The 21948-nt window shown below is 43.0% G+C and overlaps 1 protein-coding gene across 1 annotated transcript in view; it reads right to left on the reverse strand.

The window, feature by feature from the left end:
* The window catches only part of LOC138789263 (mucin-2-like), a 100809-nt gene that overhangs the window by 7345 nt on the left and 71516 nt on the right, over nt 1–21948 (reverse strand). The window contains exons 16-19 of the mRNA XM_069967864.1: nt 20006–20180; nt 17793–17824; nt 8761–8956; nt 6572–6670 (exon numbers count right to left, since the gene is read on the reverse strand). Of these exons, the coding sequence (XP_069823965.1) occupies nt 6572–6670; nt 8761–8956; nt 17793–17824; nt 20006–20180 (502 nt within the window). The remainder of the gene's footprint in view (nt 1–6571; nt 6671–8760; nt 8957–17792; nt 17825–20005; nt 20181–21948) is intronic.

The raw sequence follows: 21948 nt of genomic DNA on the forward strand, positions 1-21948 counted from the left end.
AGGGGGGAGGTAGATGGCACCTCTCTCCCTCCCTGCTCAGTGCCCTGCAAATGTATTTATTGATTACATTTATGGGATACTTTGGGGAGCAAGGACAATTGTTCCCCAAAGTATTCCATAAATGTATTCAATCGCAAAGTACAGTACATTACATTACATACACACATCCATTGTAATTCCAATGGAGTGTCCAGCAGGGGCGCACTATATATAGAAGTCAATGGTACTCATTGACTTCTATATATAGAGCGCCCCCTGCTGGACACTCCATAGGAATTACACCCTTCGTCGTGACGTCACTGGTTCTGAGAGAATTCTAACACTTCCTGATACACTAAATTAAGGGAAATAGCAGTATATGTGCATTTCCCATAATTAATGTACATTAGAAAATTGTATAACTTTCCATAAGTAATAATATATATAAAAAAAAATGTTGGCCGGACTCCTTTATTTTTTTTAAAAAGGTTTGAATTTTTTAAAAGCCATCAAATAAAATAAAAGTTACACAAGTTAAATATCATTGTAATCATGCTGACTTGAGGAACATACTGTATATAACATGTCAGTTTTACCCTAGGGCGAATGGTGTAAACCCCCCTCCCCCCAATAAAAAGAAAATCCATATTATTATTATTATTATTATTATTATTATTATTATTATTATTATTACTTCAATTTCACCACACAGAGGACAATACAAAAGTGCCTAAACGAAAAGTGGCTGAGAAGGGAAGGGATTAAAGCCTTGATTAACCTCTTAAGGAGCCATGTCGTACCGGTACGTCATGGATCACTGTCACTTAAGGACCCATGACATACCGGTACGCGGGTCCTTTAAGAGGGCGCCGGGGCCGGCCGGGTCCCGATCGGGGGAGATAGCCTGCTATAATACATAGCAGGCCATCTCTCCCTGTCGGCATGGAGGGTTGTTAACCCCCCCCCATGCCGACGATCGCCGCTATTGGCTGATAAGCCCATAGCGGCGATCGGAACCTTTCCGGGCCATCGGTGGCCCGATGACACGGAAAAAAATGGCGGTCAGTGCTGTCCGAGGACGGCACCGACTGCCATTACTGTAAGAAGTAATGGTGGTCACGGTACCACCGTCCCGATCGCCGTGAACGGCCGGCCGGCCGTTCACGGCGATCAAAGTCCCCACAAGTAATAAATACCTGCTCCGGACCCCTCAGCTAGGTAGCTGAGGGGTCCAGAGCAGGTATTTGTACATTACTCACCTGTCCCGGGGTCCTGATCGGCGTCTTCATCTTGTCGGGTCTTCGGCTTCTTCCGTGACGTCCCGATCGTCTTTTTTCGGCTCCAGCGTCGTCTTTTTTCGTATTTTTCCGGCTCCAGCGTCGTCTTTTTTCGGATCTTGCGCTCTGCTGCCCCTTAGCGGCTGATAAGTGTAATACACGTATCAGCCACTACAGGGATGTTCAGAATGTAGTAAAAAAAAAAAAAATTTTCCCAATTTTTTTTTTCTATTTTCCGCACCCTATCGCCGCTGAGTGTTGATCAGCATCGCACGAAAGTGCGCTGCTAATCAGCAACTCCTCCTTTTTGGCGTAGGGTGTTTTTTTTTTATATCCTACTGCCACGGTCTGCTGATAAGTGCCGAACATAAGTGCGGCATTTATCAGCAACACCATTTTTGGTGTAGGTTTTTTTTTTATACTTACTGTAAAAAACACGTAAAAAAACACTACATTACACCACACTACATTGAATAAAGTTTGACACTACACCACTACATACCCCATATACCAATCTCCATATAAAAGTGGCCCCCGGCGTGTTTTCGGTATCGGACGCATACGTTATTATTGCCTCCGACACTGGAACAGCTAGTGAGGATAAATGGGGGGTCCTTCTTTCCTCCATTCATCCTCATCCTCCTCATCATCCAGTGACGTGTCTGGGGGTAGCGTAGCGTACGCTGCTTCCCAGACACGTCTTTTCCGCCAGTACCGTCCCAATAAGAGATGACGGTATGGCGTGAAATTCTACACACTCTGTGAGAGTACCCAGTAGATTTAGGGTACGTGCACACTGCGGAATGGCGAAGGATAACCCTTCGTGCATTCCGCAGCTGGCACCCGCTGGCAGACTGATGCAGGCGCGCGTCTCCACCCGTGTCATAGACTCCATGTTATGCACGGGCGGATTCCATCATCCGTCATTCCATCAACAAGTTGGACGGAGAGTGGAATCCGCCCGTGCATAGAATGGAGTCTACGACACGGACGGAGACGCGCGCCTGCATCAGTCCGCCGGTGGGTGCCAGCTGCGGAATGCACAAAGGGTTATCCTTCGCGTTTCCGCAGTGTGCACGTACCATTAGAGTGTATGAAGGAAGGGACACCAGAATCCAGCCCCCAGATGCCCCCTCCCCCCCCCCATCCTCGGAGTTAGTGGGAAGATCGTCCGGGAACTGATATTCCCACTGCTGGATAAAGGTTACCACCTGTACGGGGATAACATTTATACCAGCACCCCCTCTTCCGGTCCCTCGCTGCCCGAGCTACTGTAGCTTGCGGCACGATCCATAAATATCAGAAGCAGTAGTAGAGCCCTGATATTTAGCAGCCATGGAGCGGACCCAGCGCTTCTGGATATGAAGGACCCCGTAACGCACCAGGACAACATTTTCCAGGTGACATCCCCCACACTGGAGAAAGGGAGACCCCAGAAGAAGTGCAGAGTGTGGCGTAACAGGGGGATCAGGAAGGAGACCATTTTCCCGTGTGACACCTGTCCTGATCGCCCCGGCCTCTGCATACTGGATCGCTCCAAGGCGCACCACACGTCACTGGGGTTCTACATTTTCTAAATTCTGTCCCTTATTCCTATTTCAGGGGTCACCCTGATCCAGGGTTATTCTGATCGCCATTATGGAGTCGGGAAGGAATTTTTCCCCTGTGATGAGGCTACTGTCGTCTGCCTCACGAGGGTTTTTTGCCTTCCTCTGGATCAACACAGGTTGAATTTGATGGACACCTGTCATTTCCAACCTTATAAACTAATAATTGGCCTAATACCCCCAAATAAATTAGAATTGTCCCTTTTCCCCAGCTAAATAGGTATGGCCGCCATTCCCATTAGAGGATGCCACGATGCAATTACAAAGCCTCTGTGCGGCCAGGACAGTAGAAACCCCCCACAAGTGACCCCATTCTGGAAACTACACCCCATAAGGAATCTAACAAGTGGGGCAGCGGGGATATGGCCCCCAAGTGACGGCCACATTTGGGACGTGAAAATGAAAAAAATTGTATTTTTTATTTTCACGGCACATGTTCTACACATGTGCCCATCACTAGTGGGGTCCATATGCTCACTGCACCCCTTGTTAGATTCCTTATGGGGTGTAGTTTCTAGAATGTGGTCACTTGTGGGGGGTTTCTACTGTCCTGGCAGCACAGGAGCTTTGTAATTGCGACATGGCCTCCATCCTCCATTCCAGCCTCTAAATGGCGCTCTGTCCCTTTGGTGACTTGCCCTGTGCCCATATGGCACATTATGTCCACATGTGGGGTATTTTCTTGTAGGGGTATTTACCCTACACGTTTTGCTTTTATTTTCTTTTTTAACCCCTTGTGGAAATGGAAAAAAATCAAGGCTAGACCAACATTTAGTGTAATTTTTTTTTAATTTTTACTCTAAATCATTGATCTTGTCTTGATTTTTTAATTTTCACAAGGGGCTAAAAGATTAAAAAAAACGTAATGTGTAGAGCAATTTCCCCTGAGTACGGAAATACCCCACATGTGGACATAAATCGCCATGCGGGTGCAGGGTAAGCCTCCAAAGGGAAGGTGCGCCATTTGGTTTTTGAAGGCTGGATTTGGATGGAATGGATTTCGAGGGGCCATGTTGCATTCAAAAGGCCCCTGTGTTGCCAAGACAGTTAAACCCCCCCACAAGTGACCCTATTATGGAAACTACACCCCTCAAGGAATGTAACAAGGGGTGTAGTGAGCATATGAACCCCACTGGTGACGGGCACAAATGTGGAACAATGTGGCGTGAAAATGAAAAATTACATTTTTTACACTATAATGTTGGTCTAGCCTTGAATTTATCATTTTCACAAGGGGTTAAAAGAGAAAAAAAAACACAAAATGTGTAGAGCAATTTCCCCCGAGTCCGTAAATACCCCACATGTGGACATAAAGCGCCATGTGGGTGCAGGGCAAGCCTCCGAAGGGAAGGAGCGCCATTTGGATTTTAGAGGTTGGATTTGGCTAGAATGGATGATGAACGTCATGTCGCATTTACAGAGCCCTTGTGCTGCCAAAACACTGTAAACCCCCCACAAGTGACCCCATTCTGGAAACTACACCCCTCAAGGAATCTAACAAGGGGTGCAATGAGGATATGGACCCCTGGATGACGGGCACATTTGTGCCATGAAAGTGAAAAAATGAAAATTTTCACTTTCACGTCATATTTTTCCACATTTGTGCCCGTCACCAGTGGGGTCCATATGCTCACTGCACCCCTTGTTAGAGTCCTTGAGGGGTGTAGTTTCCAGAATGGGGTCACTTGTGGGGGGTTTCCAGTGTCTTGGCAGGACGAGGGCTCTGTAAATGCGACATGGCCCTTGAAATCCATTCCATCCAAATCCAGCTTCCAAAAGCCAATTGGCGCTCCTTCCCTTTGGAGGCTCGTTCTGCGCCCGCTTGGCACTTTATGTCCACATGTGGGGTATTTCTGTACTCGGGAGAAACTGCGCTACATGTTTTGTGTTTTTTTTTCCTTTTATCCCTTTGTGAAAATGAAAAATTGAAGGCTAGAACAACATTTTAGTGTAAAAAATACTTTAGTCTTTTTTCAAGCCATATTGTTCGGAAAATCTGTGAAGCACCTGTGGGGTCGAGATACTCACCGCACCCCTTGTTACATTCCTTGAGGGGTGTAGTTTTCTAAATGGTGTCCCTTTAGGGGTGTTTTTTAGGTTTTGGCACCCCAGAGCCTCTGCCAACCTGAAGTGGTACAGTCAAAAATGACCAAAAATAACGGAGCCATTGAAATTCACTAGGCGCTCCTTTATATCTGAGTCTTGTGGTTGCGTCAAATAGCGCAATACGGCCACATATGGGGTATTTCTATAAACTGCAGAAACGGGGCAATCAATATTGGGGTGCATTTCTCTGGTAATAAGCTTATAATTATGAAAAATATTGGATTACAATAAAATCTCTGCACAGAAAATTAAAATTTTCAAATTTCTTACACACTTAGCTTTTATTTCTGTGACTCCCCTAAAGGGTTAAAAAACTTTCTGGATGTGCTTTTGCAGAGTTTAGGGGGTGCAGTTTCTGAAATGGGGTGCTTCGTGGGGCTTTCTAACACACAGTCTCCTCAAATACACTTTAGACCTGAACAGTTCCCTAAAAATATCTGATTTTGAAATTTTACTGAAAATGTGGAAATTTGCTGCTAATGTTTTAAGCTTTCTATTGTCTATAAAAAATGAAATATAGTTTAATAAATGCAACCAACATAAAGTAGACATGTTGCTAATGCTATTTAATATATAATTTATGTGGTATAACCATTTTCTGTATAAGCAGAAATGTTTTAAAGTTGGAAAAATGCATTTTTTCACAATTTTTCACGCTATTTTGGTTTTTTTCATAAAGATTCGTTATAAGTATCGACTCCAATTTACAATAAATGTGAAGTACAATATGTCACGAGAAAACAATCTCAGAATCAGCCGGATAGGTAAAAGCATCCCGAAGTTATTAATGAATAAAGTGACACTGGTCAAATTCATAAAATTTGCTCCGGTCCTTAAGGCCATTTCAGGCCCGGTCCTTAAGGGGTTAAAGTCTTGATGCCCCTTTTTGCTCTGAAATTTCTTATTATATGTATACTTTGTTTGTCTGGTGTTACCTTCTTCATTTCCCTAGAAATTTATATACATGGCACCATGCTACTGAAACTGCCAACAAATTTGTTCAGAAACATATAGAAAGGGTTCTATTTCCCTGCAGTGCCTCCATAGGTGAAGGAAGCCTTTCACAATTCTAATCGCGCTGCCTGTGACATGCACTGTCATGCTGGGCAACTAGTATACCTCCCCAATAAATAATAAATTAAGACTTCCTTAACAGAGCATTTGAAAAGAATATGTAATTAGACTAAAGTAATTTTAGTCAATATAATGTAAACTAAGGGGCACATTTATCATTTTCTTAGCGCCTCTATTTTGGCTAATTTGGTATTTTTGTGCATGGCGTAAAATTTTAAGCAATGCTTATCAAGGCACTTGCACTATTTTTGAGCAGTTTAGACCTTTTTTTAAAAAAAATTTTGGCTCAGAGAGGGCAGGGTGGGGGTGTGGCTTTATGCTAGCTACTTTATTAGCCAGAGTTATCACGCACAATTTTTTATTTTTTGTACAAAACATTGATCAGCAATGATTAGCAATTTTAGAGAATGACAATTTTTTGTTTGTTAAACCATCGACTACATACATCCCACCATCAAAAGGACAATTTTCATTTTGTAAGATTGTTGATTTTCCTAAAATTTTATACAATTCATAATTGGTACTTACTACAACTAATATTGGCACAGCATTCTCCCTCTATAACTGCAGGAATAGTTTCATAGCCCAATGAACAGGTTTGGTACTTACAACGGGGTGGATCACATTCTAGGTTGGGAAAAGAATGACAATTGATATGACTCAAAATGCCATGACTGCCACATAACAGGTTTTTCATGATTTTCATATTCAAAAAATTAATGTTACTAGCATTATAAATATTAATACATTTATATATTTGGAAAGATGTTGTGGCTTCTAAGGAAGTGTGAACTATAGTAAATTGAGTTAAAGTTGTCTAAAACACATTGAGGGTAGCTTCACACGTATCGTATCGCTGCATTTTTATCGCGTTTTTATCGCTGCGTTTTTGGTGCGATTTTTACATGCAAGTTTTGATTTTCACATGAAAATCATGTGAAAATCAAAACGCGCATGTAAAAACGCAGAAAAAACGCAGCGATAAACGCAACAAAAACGCAGCGATAAAAACGCAGCGTTAAAAACGCAACGATACGGTACGTGTGAAGGCACCCTGAGGGTGATTTCCCAGCACTAAATTGTCAGATTTTTGTTCTTTCTCCATGTCGTTTAGTGTACCCACACATTTACTAGACTTTTTATAGACAAGGGTTGTGTATGCCAAATACATACCCCCTATATGTAAAACATTTACATCCCCTGACTGTATAATCACAACTATCACCTGATTTTCACTAACATTATTCACTACCATAATTTCTACCATAATTCACTACCAAAGTTCACACCCATCTGACTAATAGTTGATTTGTCAAACCGTAACCCCACATATCTTGGTAACAGAAGAGCACGTCAAGAATTTGTAATTGCCAGCATTACGCCGGAGTTCTAATGTGTCTTGCAGTAACTTATTATATTTTTGTCATTCTAATTTTTGCATATTTACCTTCAGGGAATCCTGGTTAAATGCTTCAGTTTCCCATTGATTTCAATGGGGTTTGTTACTTGAGTCAAGCTCTCGAGCATTGTAAAATGTCTGAGTTAAGAGCATTTTAGTACTCACTCAAAGTGACACTGTCACCTAGTTTTTGCATTCTGACATCTCTACACAGGTGTAAAGGGTAAATTTAGCGTTTTTCATACCTTATTTCATATCATACGTCATGGTGCTTGTTCAAGTAAAAAGTCATCTTTTATCAACTGCAGATTGTGTTAAGTGGGCGTGGCCTCGCTGCATTAGCGCCACTTACCCCCGCCCACAACGCCACAGTTGGCTCCGCCCCCTCACTGGCCATTGGAACAGGCTGTCCGAAAGGATTAGACCCCACCCCCTTTACGTCGGCCAACTAATGGGCGGGGCCAACGGTGCTGTTGTGGGCGGGGCTAAGCAGCGCTACTGCCACGAGGCCAGACTCACTTAATACAATCTGCAGTTGATAAAAGGACATTTTTTACTTGAACAAGCACCATGACGTATGATATGAAATAAGGTATAAAAAACGCTAAATTTACCCTTTACACCTGTGTAGAGATGTCAGAATGCACAAAGGAGGTGACAGTGTCACTTTAAAGTTTCACTGTCGTTATAACTTTTAAAATCGAAATCAACTGTAGATGTGAAATAAAGCAAGTTTGCAATATACATTCATTATATTTTTGTTGTTATCATGCTGTAAAACAAAGCTGAACTTACCAGAAATCCAGGTCCAGTCTACTGAAGACAGATTTTTTTAATTGTGCTAGTTGAAAAAAAAAAACAGACTAAACACAGGAATTCCGGTCGGAGAGTCACGGCTTAATGCGTCCATCAATCACATGACTGCCTTTTCTCTGTGAGCGCTCAGATGGCCTGGGAAACACAGGACTTCCTGTTTTCTGACTGTTTACTGTTTTTTGAGGGGGAAAAAAGTCAGAAAACAGGAAGTGCCGTGTTTTCCATGATAACTAAAAAAAAAATATGAATGTAAATTGCAAACTTGCTTATATCACATCTACTGTTGACTTATGTATTAAAAGTTATAACGACAGTGGCACTTACACATTTTTGGGGGTTAGGTATAGATCTACTTTAGAGGAACAGTGGGAAAACTGATGCACTGTCCTTTGAATATTCATGTCTTTCAACATCTCTTTGGGCCTCACATAACAGTGAGTTTTTCATTAATTGTTTTCTTTAAATGTTTTGAAATTTGAAACAAAATAAAATGTTTACATACTACATATAACTGTTTGGCAGCAGCGATCCTCTTCTGTAAATATAAGAGAGGGAATAAGCCCTGGTTTGTTACAAACATCTAAATTTGGGGCTCGACATTTCGGAGGTTTACATAAAACCTTCACTTTTATCACATTGTTTTCCGAATATTGTTCACATACACAGGAATAACACTCATCCCTCCAGGTGTCGCCAGGCTGAAAAAGGTAAATAGGAGAACAAAACAGTAAAATGATTTTCCAAAAACATAGCTTAGCTATATATTTCTATTATACTAAATAAGGAGACCGAATCTCCAGAAACTACACAGCAGTAGCGAACATGTTCGTAATTGTTCGTGTTCGCCAACCACTAACAATTTGTTTGATGATCGCAATGGTTATAACGATCATTTTCAAACATCTGCAAATGTTTACCTCGCGATGTACGCATGTGCGTAACTCTAGACCGAAAGGTAAGCAACAGCGTAATTTACGCTTTGCACCTGATAATCTGTACGCATGTGTGCAAATCTAGATGGAAACATACGCAAAGGTGTAATTTACGCTATGCACCGTATAATCAGTACGCATGTGCGTAGACTGAAACGTACGCTTCTACTGAACGTTTGTTATTTGTTCATGAATGTTTAGCGAACATGAACACGGACCGATCACAATCCTTTTTTTTTTAATGTTCGTGTTCGGGATCCGAACCGAATAACAGGATGGTTGCTCATCCCGACACAGCAGTAACCAAACAGAACAATCTAAGCAGCAGAGAAAGGGAGAGCTGAGAGAAACTACACAACTGTATCTCTGCTCCATTCATTCTTTATTGGAGCTCCTAATATTGCCATGCACTAAAACTTAGCTATGTTTGAAAGTCCCATAGACTGTGGAGCTGAGGGGGGCATGTGTGCTAAGGCTCCATTCACTTAAAGCGTAACTGCCATTTCAGGGCCATTTTTTTGAAAACATTAAATATCTACAGTTCAAGCGATTTTAAGAAACTCTGTAATAGGTTTTATAAACCAAAAGAGTTTCCTTCTGGACTGAAAAAGTCCCAGCCTCCCCCCTCCCTTCAGAAGCAGCAGGATTTCTGTGTCCATTATGTGGCTATGGAGAGGGGAGGGGATGTTAGGAGTAACTGAGCACGGAGCAGTCCTGCACAGCACAACACCCTGCAATCTTCTCTCAGTAAGTTCATAGATAAGCACTGACCTTTCTGACCTCAGAATCCTGCGGTTTAGGTGGCCAGAGAGTCTATAAACAGCTGACCTTCATGTCCCCTCTTCCTGCTCCCTCATCTCCCTCGGCCCCTCCCCCCTCAATAAGGATAGAATGGGAGAGCAGAGCCCGTCTTCACTGGCTTCTCTGTAATGAAGACGTGTTTGCCTGATAATGCACAGATAAGAAGTCAGGGGGGGAGGATGGGAGATTGCTTCTTGAGTAGCAAAACTGAGCTCAAGAACAAGAGGACACAGTGAAAGGCTAGTTGGGGGAAAGATCAGAAGCAATATAAGAAAATATTATTTTACTGAAAGAGTAGTAGATACCTGGAACAAACTTCCAGCAGAGGTGGTTGGTAAATCTAAAATAACAGAATTTAAACACGCCTGGGATAGACATATATCTATCCTAAGATAATAAGAAAGAAAATACTAAAAAGGCAGACTAGATGGACCCAGTGGTCTTTTTCTGCCGACAATCTTCTATGTTTCTATGAGTACAGAAGGAGGCTTTTTTGGCTGATAAAACCTATTACAGAGTTTCTTAAAATCGCTTATACTACTGACTTCTGCAATAAAAAAAAAATAGGACAGTTACGCTTTTAGGCTAGGTTCAGACTATGTAACTGTGCGGCTGTATTTGCGGCTGTAATTGTGCTGCGGTATTTTTGGTGGTTCATGCGTACGCTGGAAAGTATACGATATACGGCTGCACAGTGCACACTATGTATGAATATACGGCCCTATCGTAAACGGACCCGTAAAAAATGAACAAGACCATTGTTTGCGGCTGGAAATGCGGACGTGGATTGACAGGCGGTCCGTACGGAGTACTTCAAAAATAGCCGGCAATGATGCCGAATGCCGATGCCTCTAATAGTTAATATATTAAATTAATAAAACACATTTTCTTTGTAATAAAGTCCCTTTCGTTGTTCAATAATTTAATTCTAACAAATCCATCGTTTTGCAATTAAATATACTGTTAAAATAAATATATATATATAAATAAATGTATATTTATATATATATTTATTTTTTGACAGTATATTTAATTGCACAATGATGGATTTGTTAGAATTAAATTATTAAACGACTAAACTGATTTTATTTCAACGAAAATGTGTTTTATTAATTAAATATTAATTAGTACAGGAAGCTCCAGTAAGCCATTAATTCATATTGCCGGCAAAAGAGCTTTCTGTACTAGTCATCACTTTACTTTAATTAAAACATCAAATGTTTCTTCTAATTATGTTATCACAATAACATTATTAGAAGAAACATTTAGAATTATATGTGTGCTCAGCTGATTGGCTGATCGGCTGAGCGCACATATAATTAGCGGGTCCGCAGCACAGTGACTTCATTGTGCTGCGGACCAGCGAAGAGACAACATCGGGGTGAGTATACAGCTCTCCCCACCCCCTCCCCAGCACTGCACCCCTCCCAGCAAGGAAGGGGGGTCACTTAACCCCTTCCTTGCTGGGATGGGTGCAGTCTGACATCAGTCTGGCCCCCAAGGGGTTAAGGGGGATGCAATACATCCTCCCTTAACCCCTTGGGGGCCAGACTGTAAGCAGCGATCTGTAAAGAAGCTGCATACTGTAAGGTGCACAACACCGCTCACAATGATGGGTGTTGTGCTCCTGTTTGTGTGTTTTTTGAGTGTTTCTCCCTTTTTTTTTTTCAGATATCGGTATCCTGGGGATTCCGTCGGATTCCGTGGGCTACGTCGATGACCAGCGGTTGTTTGTTGTTGTTTTTTAATAAAATGGTCAATGAGGGGTGTGGGGGTGTTTTTATTTGAATAAAAAAATTTTTTAACTTGTGTCTTGTCTTTATTTCTTTACTTTATAGACTTAGTAGTGGAAGCCGTCTAATAGACAGAATCCATTACTAAGTTGGGGCCTAGTGTTAGCCGGTATAAAATGGCTAACACTAACCCCCTATTATTACCCCAGTACCCAATGCCACCAGGGGTACTGGGAAGAGCCGGGTGCCAGTGGTCCCGGAGCGTCAAAATTGGCGCTCCTGGACCGGGCGGCAGCAGGCTGGTAAGATTTAGGCTGGGGAGGGCCTAAACCAATGGGTCTTCCCACCCTGGTGTTACCAGGCTGCTGTAGTTTGGTTTTTAACCCGGCTGTTTATAAAAATAGGGGGGACCCTATGCGTTTTTTTTTAAATTATTTAAAGGACGTTTCCTCCCACTGGGGGTGGCCTGGCCCGCCTGCTGTGCTTCAGCCCCGACCTGGTACCTGTGGATAGAATGGCGCAGTACACAGTAACCGGGCCACGGTTCAAAAAACGGACCACGGTACTGGCTTCTTCATGACAGCGCTGTTCTATCCGTGGGTCTTATTCTAGAGAATGTACCTCATCCTAATTAAATTAAAACAAATTCTTCTCAATAGCGAATTGAAACTTTCCTTTTATGTCCTTTAGGCTTGCAATTTCTGATCATATTTAGTAGTCATCTGCCTCTTATCTAATCACCTATAAAGTTATAGGCAGCTGTACCTTGAGCCAATACTAATTTATCTACTGCTGTATTTCCATAGCACTACAGTCTCTCCCCATATCCCCCTTTCCTTTAGTTTCTCACCAGTCTATGAAAATGGTATTAGGCCTGTGTTGTTCAAGCAAAGCCACAATGACTGGATTAATGATGTTATACAAGTAGCATGGGCTTGTCACTTTACCATTCACAAAGTGTAGGGTAGTTCTGTACTGACTAGACCTACCTGTCTATAGTGTAACACCACCACCAGCAACAGTGGCTGATGCAGGGGCAGAACTACCACCGTAGCAGCAAAAGGGGCTGCTACAGGGCCCGTCACATCAGGGGGCTCGTGCCCTGGTTAGCCTTGCAATGTCCCTGGTTAGCCATTCAGGACTTTTGTACTGAAGCTATTTGTCGGCCACTGTGTCTGTGGAGTGTGTGCCTGTGTCAGTGGAGATGTGTCTGTGTATGTGAAGCGTGTGCCTGTGTCAGTGGAGATGTTTCTGTGTATGTGGAGCGTGTGCCTGTGTCAGTGGAGTGTGTGCCTGTGTCAGTGGAGTGTGTGCCTGTGTCTGTGGAGGTGTGCCTGTGTCTGTGGAGTGTGTGCCTGTGTCTGTGGAGTGTGTGCCTGTGTCTGTGGAGGTTTGCTTGTGTCTGTGGAGGTGTGCCTGTGTCAGTGGAGTGTGTGCCTATGTCAGTGGAGTGTGTGCCTATGTTAGTGGAGTGTGTGCCTGTGTCTGTGGAGGTGTGCCTGTGTCTGTGGAGTGTGTGCCTGTGTCTGTGGAGTGTGTGCCTGTGTCTGTGGCGGTGTGCCTGTGTCTGTGGAGTGTGTGCCTTTGGAGGTGTACCTTTGTCAGTGGAGTGTGTGCCTGTGTCAGTGGAGTGTGTGCCTGTGTATGTGGAGTGTGTGCCTGTGTCTGTGGAGTGTGTGTCTGTGTATGTGGAGTGTGTGCCTGTGTATGTGGAGTGTGTGCCTGTGTCAGTGGAGTGTGTGCCTGTGGAGCGTGTGCCTGTGTCAGTGGAGTGTGTGCCTGTGTCAGTGGAGTGTGTGCCTGTGTCTGTGGAGGTGTGCCTGTGTCTGTGGAGTGTGTGCCTGTGTCTGTGGAGTGTGTGCCTGTGTCTGTGGAGGTTTGCTTGTGTCTGTGGAGGTGTGCCTGTGTCAGTGGAGTGTGTGCCTATGTCAGTGGAGTGTGTGCCTATGTTAGTGGAGTGTGTGCCTGTGTCTGTGGAGGTGTGCCTGTGTCTGTGGAGTGTGTGCCTGTGTCTGTGGAGTGTGTGCCTGTGTCTGTGGCGGTGTGCCTGTGTCTGTGGAGTGTGTGCCTTTGGAGGTGTACCTTTGTCAGTGGAGTGTGTGCCTGTGTCAGTGGAGTGTGTGCCTGTGTATGTGGAGTGTGTGCCTGTGTCTGTGGAGTGTGTGTCTGTGTATGTGGAGTGTGTGCCTGTGTATGTGGAGTGTGTGCCTGTGTCTGTGGAGTGTGTGCCTGTGGAGGTGTGCCTGTGTCAGTGGAGTGTGTGCCTGTGTCAGTGGAGTGTGTGCCTGTGGAGGTGTGCCTGTGTCTGTGGAGTGTGTGCCTGTGTCTGTGGAGTGTGTGCCTGTGTCTGTGGAGTGTGTGCCTGTGTCTGTGGAGTGTGTGCCTGTGGAGTGTGTGCCTGTGTCTGTGGAGTGTGTGCCTGTGTCTGTGGAGTGTGTGCCTGTGTATGTGGAGTGTGTGCCTGTGTCAGTGGAGTGTTTGCCTGTGGAGGTGTGCCTGTGTCAGTGGAGTGTGTGCCTGTGTCTGTGGAGTCTATGCCTGGGTCAGTGGAGGTGTGCCTGTGTCTGTGGAGGTGTGCCTGTGTCAGTGGAGTGTGTGCCTGTGTCAGTGGAGTGTTTGCCTGTGGAGGTGTGCCTGTGTCGGTGGAGTGTGTGCCTGTGTCTGTGGAGTCTCTGCCTGGGTCAGTGGAGGTGTGCCTGTGTCTGTGGAGGTGTGCCTGTGTCAGTGGAGTGTGTGCCTGTGTCTGTGGAGGTGTGCTTGTGTCTGTGGAGGTGTGCCTGTGTCTGTGGAGTGTGTGCCTGTGTCTGTGGAGTGTGTGCTTGTGTCTGTGGAGTGTGTGCCTGTGTCTATGGAGGTGTACCTGTGCCATCTACCATCTGTCTGTGATGTGCCTTTATGTGCCTGTGATAATCTACAACATTAGCTCTGTCGTCCCTCTATTCTGCCTCCTCTTGCTGTCCTTCTGCCACATAAAGTCCACTTCCAAAGATTTTCTGCAGCAGCTGCTATTAATGCTGGATTCATTATTACTTACAAGGGTCCCCACCACACATTTAACCCCTTAAAGACAAAGGGCGTATAGGTACGCCCTATTGCCGGTAAGGGCGTTCAGAGCGGGGCCGCACGGCGACCCCGCTTTGAACCGCGGCGGTCCCGGGTGCCGCTTGTAGCCCGGGACCGTAGGTATTAGCGGGCACGGTCCGATCACCGTGCCCGCTAATACAGTAATCAGATGCAGCTGTCAAACATGACAGCTGCATCCGATTACCGGATCCAGCGTCTCCCTGGTGTCTAGTGGCGGAGATCGCTCCTCCGGGATGTTATCCCGGAGGAGCGATCTCCGTTTCTGAAGCCGGCCGGGGACCGCTCCAAGATGGCGTCGTCCCCGACTCGGCACTCGTTTACTTCCGGCTGCAGCAGCCGAAGGCAAACGAGTGCCGATCTCATGGATCTCTGCAGCATATCTATGCTGCAGAGATCTCAATGAGAGATCACAGTGTATATACTAGAAGTCCCCCAGGGGGGCTTCTAGTATAAGTGTAAAAAAAAAATATATAGTGTTGTTGTCAATAAAAAGCCCCCTCCCCTAATAAAAGTCTGAATCACCCCCCTTTTCCCAGGTTATAAATAAAAGTAAACAAATAAATAAATAAACAAACATGTTTGCTATTGCCGCGTGCGTAATCGCCCGAACTATTAATTAATCACATTCCTGATCACGTACGGTGAACGGCGTAAGCGCAAAAAAATCACAAAGTGCAAAATTGCGCATCTTTGGTCGCATCAAATCCAGAAAAATTGTAATAAAAAGCGATCAAAAAGTCGTATATGCGCAATCAAGGTACCGATAGAAAGAACACATCATGGCGCAAAGAATGACACCTGACACAGCCCCATAGACCAAAGTATAAAAGCGCTATAAGCCTGGGAATGGAGCGGTTTTAAGTGACGTATATTTGTTGACAATGGTTTGAATTTTTTACAGGCCATCCGATACAATATAAGTTATACATGTTATATATCGTTTTAATCGTAACGACTTGAGGAACATGCATAACAAGTCAATTTTACCCCAGGGCGAATGGCGTAAAAACACATTTCCCCCAAATAAACAAAATGCATTTTTTTTTTCAATTTCACCACACTTTGAATTTTTTTCTGGTTTCGCAGTGTACTTTATGCAAAAATTCAGCCTGTCATTGCAAAGTACAATTAGTGACGCAAAAAATAAGGGCTCATATGGGTTTCTAGGTGGAAAAATGCAAGTGCTATGGCCTTTAATGCACAAGGAGGAAAAAACGAAAACGCAAAAATCTAAATTGGCCCGGTCCTTAAGGGGTTAAGGTAAAAGCCAATTTTTGTTTTTGCACTTTTGCTTTTTTCACTTTATGTTTAAAAGTCCATAGCACTTGCACTTTTTCACCTAGAGACCCACATGAGCCCTTATTTTTTGCGCCACCAATTGTAATTTGCAATGACAGGCTTTATTTTCCCATAAAATATGCTGCGAAACCGGAAAAAAATCATTTGCGCTGTCAAATTGAAAAAAAAAAGGAAGTTGTTTTTATTTCAGGGAGTTTCATGTTTACGCCGTTCGCCCTGGGGTAAAACTGACTTGTTATGCATGTTCCTCAAGTCGTTACGATTACAACGATATACAACATGTATAACTTTTATTTTATTTGATGGCTTGTAAAAAATTCAAACCATTGTTAACAAATCCCAGGCTTATAGCGCTTTTATCCTGTGGTCTATGGGGCTTTGTGAGGTGTCATTTTTTGCGCCATGACATGTACTTTCTATCGGTACCTTGATTGCGCATATGCAACTTTTTGATTGCTTTTTATTACATTTTTCTGGATTTGATGCGACCAAAAATGCACAATTTTGCACTTTGGAATTTATTTGCGCTTATGCTGTTTACCGTGCGAGATCATTATGCGCGCAGCAATAATAAATATGTTTATTTATTTGTTTATTTATATTAATAAAATGGGAAAAGGGGGGTGATTTGGACTTTTATTAGGGGAGGGGATTTTTTATTAATAAAAAAACATTTTTACTTTTATATTTACTTTAACTGGAAGTGCCCCTGGGGGACTTGTATATACACAGCACTGATCTCTCATAGAGATCAATGCTGTGTATATACACAACAAAGATCCATCAGATCGGTGATACATTGCACTGGCCTGCTGCAGGCCCAGCCCGGCCAGAAGCATGGATCCGCCCCACTAGACACCAGGGACGTGCGAGCAAAGCCTCTAAATGCAGCTGTCAGGTTTGACAGCTGCATTTAGAGGCTTAATTAGCCGGCGCAGCAACCGGAATTTTTGGGAGGAAGCTAACCCCACCAAATAACACCCTCCTGTTTTCCCTCCAGCCAGAAAAGTGACATTTACACAACGAACACTCAACAGAATCTAACAAGTCTAATCATTTGCATATAATAGGCTTATTCTACTTGCTCACATGTACACATCAATAGATATACACTCCATATACAGTATACTTACCTCCAAGACATACAGTAGCAGCTTAGTGCTTAGTGTAACACTTACCTTGCCCAGATGCTGCTGCTTCTTTCATTTCTGCTCATAGCACTGTTCAAACCTAGTGCATAAGTAATCTCTTCTACCACCACATAACATATACAGCAGTGAACAAACAATTTGTAAAAAATTAGCCCAGTACAGTGCCAACTTTTTTAGTGCAATTTCTGTAGCATTATGTCATGGCATAGCAAAAAGGAGTATGTGCTGTGATTGGTCAGAGAACTAAGGTAAAGGAAGTTAGTTTGTGTATGTGTGTATGTTTGTATGCATGTATGAACTACTTGCAAAATTACCTTCTCACTGTTTGGAAGGGTTTATCTAACAAACTATGCACTGTTTGTTTGTTTTTTAATAATTTGAAACAAGTATACTTGAAGACTTAACAATGACAATAACTAATTGTAAATGGCATCATGACGATAATGCTTTGAGATAAAGCTCTAGTCTATACTTTGAAAAACCTTGAAATATTTCTGTAAGTCTCTTGATGACTTACCATCTTAGAATACTCACATTTTTTATTTCTCCTTTTGACCCAACGCAATCTGAAAATACAAATAAATACATATTAAATTTAATGCCTAGTTCAATGAAAACAGTGGTGTATAGAGACTTTCAGGCAAAGCTGCATGGGTTTAACCCCTTCTGGAGTGGGTTGATTTTTGTTTTTGCATTTTCGTTTTTTCCTCCTTGTGCTTAAAAGGCCATAGCACTTGCATTTTTACACCTACAGATCCACATGAGCCCTTATTTTTGCGCCACTTATTGTACTTTGCAATGATAGGCTAAATTTTTGCATAAAATATGCTGCGAAACCAGAAAAAAGTTATATGCGGGGTGAAATTGAAAAAAAAAAAAAAAAAACCTGCAATTAGTTTTCTTTGGGGGAGGGGGCTTTGTTTTTATGCCTTGTTGGCCTTGTTGATGGCTCGCAAAAAAAAACAACCTTTTACAGAAAGTAAATGTTCCTTGCTCTATTTCCAGGCTTATAGCGCTTTTATCCCTCGGTCTATGGGGCTGTGTGAGGTGTCATTTTGTGCGCCATGATCTGTACTTTCGGAACCTTGATTGCGAAGATGCAAAATGTTTATTTATTTACTTATTTATGTTTATTTATAAAATGGGAAAAGGGGGTGATTCAAACTTTTATTAGGGTAGGGGATTATTTATTAATAATACAACTTTTTCTTTTTTTTATACATATACTAGAAGCCCCCCTGGGGGACTTCTAGTATATGCACACTGATCTCTCATAGAGATCTATGCAGTATAGTTATAATGCATAGATCGATGAGATCAATGTTTTATTGCTTTTGGCTGCTGTATGCCGCACCCAGGACTGCGGCGGTTCAGAGCAGGGTTGCCGCGCTGCCCCGCTCTGAACTCCCCCACCGGCGCGAGGACATACAGTTAAAAAGGGGTTAAAAAGGATTAGCTCTTCTTCAGAAGAAAGAAAACTGTCTTATGTTAAATCCTCCAATAAGTTACCTATCTATAGACAGCTGTTTTGAAGTTCTTGCACTTTATTCTTAATGGGAGTCATTCCCCACTAATACTTCCGAAGGGCTCACCTGCCGGACTCATGCTTTGTAATGATGATAAACAAGAACCCCAAAACAGCTGCCTAGATAAAGGTGACATTTCTATTTGGAGGAGACTCTGGTGTGGCTAATATGAAACTAATTTGTATACTTTCAAATGGGTTTTCCTGGCAAAGTGGTCTAATAAGCTACATATAGGATAGCTCATTAGTAACTGATTCAGGGTACACCCTGATGTGGATAGCTCATCAGTCCTTTTTTCTAGCAAAACCCCATAATATCTATAAATGATTAAGGCATGTATGCATGTATTCATTTTATTTTTTTTTTACAAATGTTTACATATGTAAACAAACTAACTTTATCACTGCCTAGAAAGCACTAGGCACTTCTAACATCCAGCAGAATACAGATTCCCAGCTGTCAGGTTGGGTCTGTAGGCTTCTATAAAGAGTAGGATCTGGGTAATTCTCCTGAGTAGACTGTTAAAATAACAGTTTATCCCGAGAACCCAACTCTCACCCCTGTACTGGATGGTGATAGGCAATCATTAGAATGCTTATACTGGTTAATGCAATGCTTTTGCATAGCATTGGTTCAGTTTACATCGGTGCTCTGCTGCTAAATCAGCAGAGGCACTATGGCTGATATGGTGGTCTAGTAAAGGCCTCTGTTTTCCATAGTGATCGTAATCCCCAAACCCTGACAGGCGCAGGACCTTCCCTTTCACTCTTTCCATTTAGAATGTAAGACTGTCTCACAAAAACTTATTTAATGCTGGGTTATAGAGAAAAGAAAAAAGAAAAGGGTCCTTCTCCAACCTCTCGTTTGAGACTTAGACAGAAAGACAAGCATCAATGGAATGGATGGAAGGATCCAAACAGGAGCTTTAGAAGAACCTTGGATTTGGGGGTCTGGGGGAAAGTAAAGATATATATTTTTTGTCTGCAGTCCCAGCATTATAAAAAGTATTGTGGGACACTGTAATACCCCTTTTAAACTACACTTATAGGACCAGAAAAATGCTGGCAAACTAGGCTAGTTAAGTCTCTCATTGCTCAGCTTTGTTTGTTCCTAGTTTCTTCATTACACATGGCCCCATTAGATTCTGGTTTCCACCCTAAAGGGCCAGGGTTTGCACATAATATAACTTATTATTAGTCATAGTTATATAGAGGTACTTACATAAACACTCAAAGTGAAAGCAGCATCCATTTTGGTCATAAATCTTCACAGGTGGATTATTATTTGCACATGTAATTTCCTCAATTTTTGGACACTCCACTTTTACCTCATGAGTGGTCCCATTTTTAAGACATGTCACATTAGAGCATAGAGTGTTATAAACTGTGGTTTTAACCTAAAGGAAATCTTTATAGTTAATAATAATTCATGATTACCATTGTTCTTCTAAGCTTCTAAAGTACTAGGTGTCTTTTGCAAAAACATGACTAATGTATAATAATTTATTAATAAGCAGTGACATCCAAGCCTCAATGTTAATGCCACCTATGACAGTACCTACACTGAAATTACTCCTTGAGCTACATTGTGATGCCTCTATGAGACATTATCCTCACGTGCTTATTATTGTAGGTTGAAACAGCAGGTGTTAGACCAAATACTGTTAACACTGCTAGGCACTGGCAAGTGTGTTTGCAAATGACGTAAATGTACATCACAGGTAGGATAAAGATTCATTATTGAAGGGAAATTTTAAAGGGGTTGTCCAGCGAGCAGAAGACAGCTAAAGCCTTCTGCTTGCCAGTGATGAAGCTTTTTTTTCTCCTCCCTTCTTTCCAAGACGTGGTTGTTGGGGGAAACTATGCCTGCATGCGATGTCAAATAGCTACACAGTATATCCAATATTTAGGAGACAATGTGCAGCTATTGAACATCATGCTTGCATGTTTCGCTTGCACGCAATGACTGCAACTTAGCCCTACCCCTTATGTCTAAAGGCTAAAGCCTTCTGCTCACTGGACAAACCCTTTAAACTGTAATGGAATATAAAACCTGAAAGTAGTGCCGTAAGTACAGGGGTCACAGTGCTGCATTGCTTGTGAACAGCACCAGGATAACTGGCATAATATAGGCTGTCTGCTTTTATAGGGACCGTGGTGACAGAGGACTTGGAATTTCGATGTGTGTCTGGGGGGGGGGGTTATTATATATCAGTGCAGATTCATTTAGTGGGGTACAGCAAGGATTGTTTAAGAGTCACTGTCGTGATTTTTTATTTTATTTTTTCAGAAATCAGTAGTCCAGGCGATTTTAGGAAACTTAAGAAACAGAGGATTCCTCAGCAAGGGAGCTATTGAGAGTGCTATTCAGAGGTCAGAGAGGTCAGTGGTGACATCAGAGGAGAGAGGTGAGAGTACAGAGCAGAACATCGCATAACAGTGCACTCACACACCCCTGACCCTGCAGAACATCGCATAACAGTGCACTCACACACCCCTGACCCTGCAGAACATCGCATTACAGTGCACTCACACATCCCTGACCCTGCAGAACATTGCATAACAGTGCACCTACACACCCCTGACCTGCAGAACATCACACCCACACACCCCTGACCTGCAGAACATCTCATAACAGTGCACCCACGCACCCACGCACCCCTGACCTACAGAACATCACACCCACACACCCCTGACCTGCAGAACATCGCACCCACACACCCCTGACCTGCAGAACATCACATCCACACACCCCTGGCCTGCAGAATATCACAGCCACACACCCCTGACCTGCAGAACATCACCCCCCCACACACACACACACACGTGGAGCCCCATAAACTATACCCTAACATAGAGTCCCGCTCTAGGACCCGGTCCCACCGCCAGAAGATCACCGTCGGCAGCCCTGCGCGTGTGTTATCCTAATAACCAGAGATGAGTCCAACGTCCATAGAAAATGACTGCTCCAGCAGACACACGTGCGCCAACAGCAGAGGAGAGGAGCAGGAGCGTGGAGGGATGACCGCGGCCATTGACAGATATTGTGAAAGTTAAATGGATTAACATTTTTGGCACTGTGAAATTTTCCCTTTTTTTCTGTATCATAGCTTGTGCTGCCTTTCAAGTTATACTCTGTAATACTACCACTAATATAGCTTCAAT

The sequence above is a fragment of the Dendropsophus ebraccatus genome, chromosome 4 (assembly GCF_027789765.1).
Source record: "Dendropsophus ebraccatus isolate aDenEbr1 chromosome 4, aDenEbr1.pat, whole genome shotgun sequence".
Taxonomy (NCBI): domain Eukaryota; kingdom Metazoa; phylum Chordata; class Amphibia; order Anura; family Hylidae; genus Dendropsophus; species Dendropsophus ebraccatus.